This window comes from Branchiostoma floridae, chromosome 5, assembly GCF_000003815.2.
Source record: "Branchiostoma floridae strain S238N-H82 chromosome 5, Bfl_VNyyK, whole genome shotgun sequence".
Lineage (NCBI taxonomy): Eukaryota > Metazoa > Chordata > Leptocardii > Amphioxiformes > Branchiostomatidae > Branchiostoma > Branchiostoma floridae.
Genome location: NC_049983.1, coordinates 4,037,821 through 4,046,468, shown reverse-complemented (window position 1 = coordinate 4,046,468; position 8,648 = coordinate 4,037,821). Strand labels below are relative to the sequence as shown.

Sequence of the window (8,648 nt, the reverse complement as noted above, 5' to 3'; positions counted from 1 at the left end):
AAATTTGCCCTCGAAAGGATCGAATGGGGAGGGCCATTGTGCAGCCTCCAGACTAGGTCTTAGCAAGCGATTTCACCGCAGCGGGCTCCATTTTTGGAGCCCCCGCCGGTAAGTTTCTTTTCAGAGTTTGGACCTGTTACAGTTATATTACCACTACATCATCTCTTGTCCATTCCTTTTTGGACACAGTTTTGCTGCCGGGTTTGCTATTTGTCTGTTCCAGAGTGACCCCCCACCCTCTCGCAATTACTGTGGCTGACCAGGTGGCGCACGAGACAACATTTAAGTTTTGGCGCATCAACATTCAAGATCTAGGTTTGCCGTGACCGGACAACTAAATTGTTTAAAACATGTTCTAAACTAGTACTACAGTGCAACGTCAATGGTCGTGAGTACTTGATTTATTATTCTCACTCCTCTATAAACTGAACGATAGTAAACATGGAGGCTTTATTGATAAAATTAGATGAACTCAAAGCTGAAAACGCAACAAACTTCACCAAACTGAACGGGAAATTCGACGAAATGAAAAACGACATGAAAAAGATGGGGGATATTCTCTGTTGTCACGAAGAAAAAATCAAATCTCAAGATGAACTGATAAAGAATCTCCAGGGGAAGATCGAATCACTGGAAGCACGCCAGTTCCATAGCGAGCAGTATTCTAGGAAGAACTGTTTACGTGTTTGGGGCTTCCCAGACACTTACGATCAGAAAGACCTCCCAAACAAATTCGTTGAATTTGTCAAGGAGTATCTACAGGTGAACATTTTGCCGGGGGAAATTGACAACATCCACTATTTGGGCGGAAAAGGGAAAAACCGACACCTCATAGTTAAGTTCGCAACTTTCTTAGCCAAAAGGAAGGTCTATGAGGCAAGAAAGGCTCTCAAAGGGAAGAAGAACGGCGAAGGTTCTTTCATCTCCATTCGTCCCGATTTGTCACCAGCTAGTAGGGCGCTTTTCCACCAAGCAAAACAGTTGATTACTAATGGAGGTGATAACAATCCCCTGTCAGCTGTTTGGGTAACGATCGAGGGAAGAATCTGGGCGACACGTGGGGATCGCCGGGTGTTGTTGACATGCCAGGAGGACCTGGAGCAGGGCGTGGCAGGCGACACAACGGGGGAGTTTGTGGTACAGCGAAGGAAGACCTTCGCTAAACGCCAAGCTTCCAGGTCTCCAGAACAACAGCCGGACGTGAAAAAAACTAATGTTTTCGGACCTTTGGCTCAAGAGATGGACTGTCCCTGATTTTTGTTCTATCTCCGGTTGTTTTTTCCCCGCTTTGCGTTCTGAGTCTGATAGACACGGGTGAATGAATTCTGTTTGTAATTAATCCGGTGTTTTTTCACATGGAAGAAAATGTTGAGACCTTTGGTTGCTGTTGTTGTTTTCTCTGAGTAGGATGGAGGCTGAATCCGCATGACTTCTCCCTTAGTTTTGTTCCTTTTTTTTGCTCTGCATTTTAGCAACAAGATAGATGACTTGATTAATTATACCTTAGTTCCTACTTTCTTTTCTCTCTTGTTGCTGTTATTGGATTGTTTTGTATGCGGAAATGTTTAAATAGTGTAAGACTAAAGTCATTGATATGCTAAAGTTTAAAAAATGTATGTATATAATATACAATGTAGTTTCAAAAGTACCAGGTAGTTGCTTTTTCCTCTGAATTAAAAGTCAGTTGTGTATTTCTCACTCGTAGTATGGCAAAAACAGATTTGTTATTAATGGCAACTCCTTAGACATGTTTTATTTTTATTATTCTTATTTTATGTTGAGAGGAAATGCCAGCTTATTTTTCTTTTTGTTGGAACTTTTTGCTGAGATAGTATCGTCTTTTTTTTTCTGCATACCAGCAAATAAACACTGGTACAGTAAAGTAAATTTTTATGTCTGTGAAACTACAGTCAATGTCAATGTCAATGATTATTTTGTTGGAATCCTGTATTTGAGGAAAATGATTAAGGATTAGTCGACCATTGTTTGAGTTGCTTTGTAGTAGAAATATGCGTGCTTTTTTAGAGCATGTTTGGTTATGTGCATGGCATGTTTTTCTATGTTCCTGTTTTCTCAAATGCAAATGTGTTCTTTACAGTACTGTTAACTATGAAAAACCCTCATTGCCCAGTAGATACAATATAAATATTTCGCATTGTTGTCAAACTTTAATTCTTGCTTCCTGCGGACTCCACTCCTTTTTTGATCTTTATAAAACATTTATTATTCATGTACCTATTTCATGACACAGCCTAAGGTAGAAATCTGTAGTTACAATTGCAATGGACTGGGAGACCGCAGGAAGCGAAATGAAGTTTTTACTTGGTTAAAAGACAAATCTTACAAAATGTATTGTTTACAAGAGACCCACTCCACACAAGCAGTGGAAACAGAATGGCGGTCCGAATGGGGGGGAGACATTTTCTTCAATCATGGTTTAAGCAACAGCAGAGGTGTAATGATCTTATTTAAGGCAAATATTTCCTATACTGTCCATCAGACCTTGAGTGACAACTCCGGTCGGTGGATTTTGTTGGATGTTTCGTTAGAGTCTACACGTTTCTGCATAATCAATATTTATGGCCCTAATTCGGACGACCCTTCTATTTTTACAAATTTGGAAACTACTTTACAAAGTTGCATAGATCCTGGATCATCCTTTATTGCTGTAGGAGACTTTAATACTGTTTTAAGTTCAGACATGGACAGAACCGGGCATCGATTTTCTAGCTACCATCCTAAATGTCTTCAGGCAATTAACTCTTTTTGCGCAAATCTCGATTTAATAGACATTTATAGACATAAGAATGCTAACGAAAGGAGATACACTTGGAGACGTCGTTTTCAGGCCAGCCGCATTGATTACTTTTTAATATCTTTCTCTCTAGTGTCTTCCGTACAATACGTTAAGATAGAAGATAGTTTTAGATCTGATCATTCCCTTATTGGAATTTCACTTATCACCTCACCAATACCCAGGGGTCAAGGTTTCTGGCGACTTAACCAAGATTTGTTAAGTGATCCAGTATTTGTTAGAGAAACCTCAGACTTCATAAAATATTTTTTCCTTTGTAATAAGGGTTCTGCAAATCCTCATATTGTCTGGGACTCTTTTAAATGTTGTGTTCGTGGACACATCATTAAATATTCTTCTTGGAAATACAAACAACGTAAAAAAGCGGAAAATTCTCTAGTTAATGAAATCTGTAGACTGCAAGTAGAGTTAGACTCTGTTCCAAATTCAACAACTTTTGATAAGTTACAAGAAAAGAAACATGATTTAGAAATTTTGTATCAAATAAAATCTAATAATATGATTGCCAGTAGGAGAGCCAAGTGGATGGAGCAAGGGGAGAAATGCACGAAATTTTTTATGAATTTAGTTACTAGGGATAAGGCCAGGAAGAATATGTTTAGATTTGTCACGACAGATGGTCAGGTCAAAACTAATCCGCTGCATGTTCTTGAGGAGCAAGCTAATTTCTATCAAAATCTTTATTCATTTGAGGAGCCGCCCATGTCGGTGGACGACGATGTTTTTGAACCCTTTTTCCCGACATCTAATCGTGTGTCTTTGTCTCCTGAGCAGCGTGGGGGGTGTGAGGGTCTGATTACTGAGGGGGAACTGAAGGATGCAATTAACTCTTTCCCCTCGGGGAAAGCTCCTGGTCTTGACGGCCTTTCAGTAGAATTTTATAAAGTTTTCTTTAATTGTTTAAAGCAGCCTATGCTTGAGTGTTTTAATTTTTCTTTCAGTGAAAAACAGTTAACTGGTGCTCAAAAAGAAGGTTTGATCTCTTTGTTACTTAAACAAGACCCATCGGGACAGGACAAAGACCCTTCATATATAAAGAATTGGCGCCCTATTACCCTCCTTAACTGTGATACACGTGTGTTATCCAAATGCCTCGCCCTTCGCATAAAAAATGTTATCTCAAATTTAATATCTTATGATCAAACTGGTTTCCTGCAGGGGCGATGTATTAGCGATAACATACGGAGAATTTTAGAAATTATGGAATATTATGAGAAAAACAAATTACCTGGTTTAATTTTCCTGGCAGACTTCGAAAAAGCCTTCGACACCATCAGAGTAGAATTTATTGTTAAAGCACTTAGATACTTTGGTTTTGGAGACTCTTTTATAACATGGATTAAAATTCTTTATAGTGACATCTCTAGTAAAATTATTAATTATGGTTATATTTCCAAGCCCTTTAACCTGTCCCGTGGGGTCCGACAAGGTTGTCCTTTATCTCCGTATCTTTTTATATTAGGAGTTGAATTGCTTGCTAGTAAAATTAGAAATAATATAGAAATCAAAGGTTTAGACACTTTTGGAATTACATCTAAAGTCTCCCAGTACGCGGACGACTCTAGTTTTCCCCTTGCTCCCGAACTTGGCTCTCTATACGCGTTGGTTAAGGATTTGGAGATTTTTAACCTTCTATCTGGTTTACGCTCAAATTTTGATAAATGTAGAATATTACGGATTGGATCTTTAAGCGGTACAAACTTCTACTTACCTTGTTCTTTCCCAATACTTTGGACAGATGGCCCCGTTGACATTCTTGGAATTCATATTCCGAGACATATGTCCGACATTGTTCATAGTAATTTTGATAGAAAATTCGAAAAAATAGACAAGATTCTAATGTTATGGAAATCTAAATCCTTAACCCTTATGGGAAAAATTATCTTGGTTAATACTTTAATCGTCCCGCAAATTATTTTTCTATTGACTTCTCTCCCGACACCTCCCTCTGACTTCTTTGATCGATATGAGAAAAAAATATTTAAATTTCTATGGGGAGATGGACCTGAGAGGGTTAAAAGAAAAACTTTGTACGCCGTTCTTGATCAGGGAGGCCTGAAATTAAGAAACTTTCGGGCCGTAGATTTTACTTTAAAAGCTTCTTGGCTACCCAAACTATATTTAAATAAGGAATGGTTTTGCTCTAAGCTAATTCTTTTATCAAATTCCATCTTTCGTACTGACTTGTTTCCCTTTGCGCAACTTAACAAAAAGGATTTTGAATCTCTTTTAGGTAAAATATCCCCTTTAAGTACATTCTTTACCCATGTTATACAAGCATGGTTGAAGTACCAACTTAGGCCACCTGAGGAGGCGGTTGAGGTGAAGCAGCAGCTTCTGCATCTAAATTCAAATATAACTATCAGTGGTAAGCCTTTCTTTTCACAGGTATTTCTTAGTAGGGGGGTCATATTTGTAAACGACATGTTAGACGCTGAAAACAGCTTCTTATCATATGTTGATTTTGTTACAAAATTTGGAGTAGTGTGTCCTGAATTCAAATATAATCAACTTATGTCTGCTATTCCCCCTTTTTGGAAGGCTAAGCTGAAATTGAATTCTCCAAGTTTGGGTGTCTGTCTTCCTGTATGTAGAAACATAGGCTGGCTTCGTAACTGTAATATTAATAAGTGTCTGTATCAATTCTTCATGAACGAAGCCAGTCTATGGGGCTCATCTGAAAGAATTAAACTTTCATGGGAAGAATATTTTGACACCCCACTACCATGGCAAAATATATATAGTTTACCTTATAAACTTTCGATTGATTCATATACTCGAATATTTCAATATAAATTATTATTCAAATTTTTACCTTGCAATAAAATATTATATTTATGGGGTTTGATAGACTCCCCATTATGTAACCTCTGTAACGAGGAAGAAGAAACAGTCGTCCACCTTTTTTGGGACTGTTGTGTAACTTCAAATTTTTGGCGTCAGGTGGACGAATGGTTTTTCAATATAAATGGTACTCATTTGCATATTAATGCTCTCAGTATAATGTTCGGTATTTCTAGTGATCGTTGCCCGGTTCTGTCGAATCTTATCCTCCTTTTAGGCAAAATATTTGTTTTTAAAAATCGTAAGCATTCTCTGAATCTGTCTGCTTTCATATCCTTTGTTTCATACTTTTATAAATTAGAAAAAAACATAGCAATTCGGCAAGGCAAACTGCTTAAACACAGGGGGAAGTGGGGAAACTTAAATAACTTATTTTCTGTCAGCACCATATCTTAAACAAATGTATAGTGATATTGTTGAATGAATATGGGCAAAGGGGTTTAGGACTAACGTTAACTGTTGTTACTGGTTTTTGCTTTTATTTTGTGGTTTTACATGTGCTTTGTTTAACGTATCTGTAGCTGCCATGCTTTCTTTTTGTTGTTTGTTTTGCAAAAAGTAATAAAGAATGATTGAAAAAAAAAAAGAAAGCGATTCTTGTTGTTACAGTACTAGATATAAGAAAATCACTCTTGGAGACAGAAAGTAATTCCTCATACCAAGGACGTTACATCATACAAGAACCTCAATCTTCATGCAAGAAAGTCGTTTCTGGTGTAAGAAATTCAGCCTTAGAGACAGAAAGGTATTCCTGGAACAAGAAACTCAATGATTTAGAATTAAACATTCTTGATGTAAGAAATTAATTCTTCAGCATGCATGTGTTAGAAACAGATTCTGACCACAAGAAAACTATTCTAGAAGTTTTGATCCATTAACGATAAGAAAAAAAATCTTAGCACAAGAAAAATATGGGTTTCTTGAATTTTCTCAAAACAGGGATTCTTGTATACAGAATAATATTCTTGCTGAAAGGTCAGTTTTCTTTGTTCAAGAAAAAACAAGAAAGATAAGAAAATTCATTTTTTGTAGTGTACCTAGTCCCTCGACCTCAAGGTCGTTTGTGGCGTTGGGGGGTGGAGGGTGAGCAAGGTAGCCATTAGGATGGAGAGTTTCTTTATGGTTTACATCAATATATCATCTACTAAAATGTATGCAAATTAAAATATTTACATGATTACGGTTCCAAATAGGGCCCGAGTATGTCTCTGGTTTCAAAATGTGATTACGCACTTAACTTTTCTCAGTGTTTGTGCAAATAAGCTATCGATTTATAAAATTAGTATTTCATTATGCAAGTGATCCTTTAGGCTATCTTCATTCCAAAAGCCACGGCGGTCCATCAACTCCATTTTGAGTTATATATCAGTCCAAGGTTTGATTCAAAATCAGCCCCCTTAGTTCTATGTGGCCTAAACGTATAACACTCAACAAACACAACAAAAACATAGCTTTCATAGCGAAGGTGATAAAAAACCATTTTTCCTTTCACTTCTACAGACCCGTGCCTAACGGCCACTCGCCTGTACGAGCCACACCGCAGTACCGCGTACGTCACAGCCGGATCGACCGTGTGCGACAATGACCTGGCGGCGGGCTGGTACCGCTTCACTCACGTGGGAGGCACGATGCCGACCAGCTGTGTACAGTCCTACCGCTGTGGTACCGAGTCACCTGTATGGTTGAATGGAGACCATCCCACAGGTTCTTTTTATCCTTCTTCTTTTTTTGCTTCTTCCGTGAAGCAATGAAAGCTTAGTGCTGCCGGTGACATCATACATGGGGAGATAATAAGTTCTCAGCCTCAGAAATAATAAGCACAACTTAGATTTCTGAGCACACCTTCGTAGTATGAAATATTTTATCAATATCATCCAAATTTCAAATAATTGCAGTCATAATTTCCCAGGTAAAGTCTTTTTGAAAATCAGTAGGCAAGTGGCGAGAAAAACAAGAGTGACCTGTCATCAGACATGTGTTGTGGAGTTCCCCATGCCGTAAATTCTTTGAAGACACTACACTTCGACATCTGAGTTGTGTTTATCATTTCTTGGTAAGGCTGAGAACTTATAGAACGTATTGAAAATATTTCCTATTCCATCAAATAGAAGCAAAATATTACCTGCTCCAGCAAGTATAACAAATTACGAGTATGCGATAGAAAAACCTATCTTGGTTTTGTAAAAGGCAAATTACTGGGAGGGAAACAAACTGCATTTTCTCGTGAATTTTTGCATTTCTGTTAGTCTCCATTGTATGAAATAAATATGTCCAATTTTATAGTACATGTATAATAGGATGGGACTAGGTAGGTATAATATTTCATTATACACGGGGCTCTCCAAACCGTCTTAAGTATTCATGGTCCTGTATTGTTAGACATAATGTGATTTGATTTTTTTGGTCAAAATAATCTAGACGACAGTATAGCTAACTGTTCGGCCTGTGTGAATACCGGCGTGCCTGACGAGTGCTGCACAGAACAATACAACATTGAAGTCAAGAGATGCCCCACCCCCGGACACACCTACTACGTCTATAAACTTGTACCGACCAACCACTGTGAGGCGTACTGTGCAGGTACTTCAACTTGAAACATTATGACGTCATCTTAATCCAACTGGTGTGGGAATGAATTGTAAAAGAAGTGATTTTCAATGCAGCAATTTACATATAATATTAGAAAGTAAAGAAAAAATCAAGCCAAGTATTACATCTATAGGCTCTTTAATGCTTCCGAGTGCGCATGTGTGACAAGTAGGATTGTGGGTAATATGTCAAAGGTGTTCAAGGCACTTTAGACATAAACAATGCACGTCTGGCTATTGTTACTCAAATTGTAGACAATGGTGACACGAGAACATCTTGCTAATGTGTTAGTAACCTATTATGTCAATCCTTCCACAAATGTGGTAAAACTGAATGAATAGATAAACTGTTAACACAGCAGGGGCTTTAGCCTTTGACATATTACGCACAATTCCGTCGT

General features: G+C 37.9%; 1 protein-coding gene across 1 annotated transcript in view; it reads left to right on the top strand.

The window, feature by feature from the left end:
* The window catches only part of LOC118415599 (von Willebrand factor D and EGF domain-containing protein-like), a 31,628-nt gene that overhangs the window by 8,339 nt on the left and 14,641 nt on the right, over window positions 1-8,648 (top strand). The window contains exons 8-9 of the mRNA XM_035820301.1: window positions 7,160-7,321; window positions 8,078-8,239. Of these exons, the coding sequence (XP_035676194.1) occupies window positions 7,160-7,321; window positions 8,078-8,239 (324 nt within the window). The remainder of the gene's footprint in view (window positions 1-7,159; window positions 7,322-8,077; window positions 8,240-8,648) is intronic.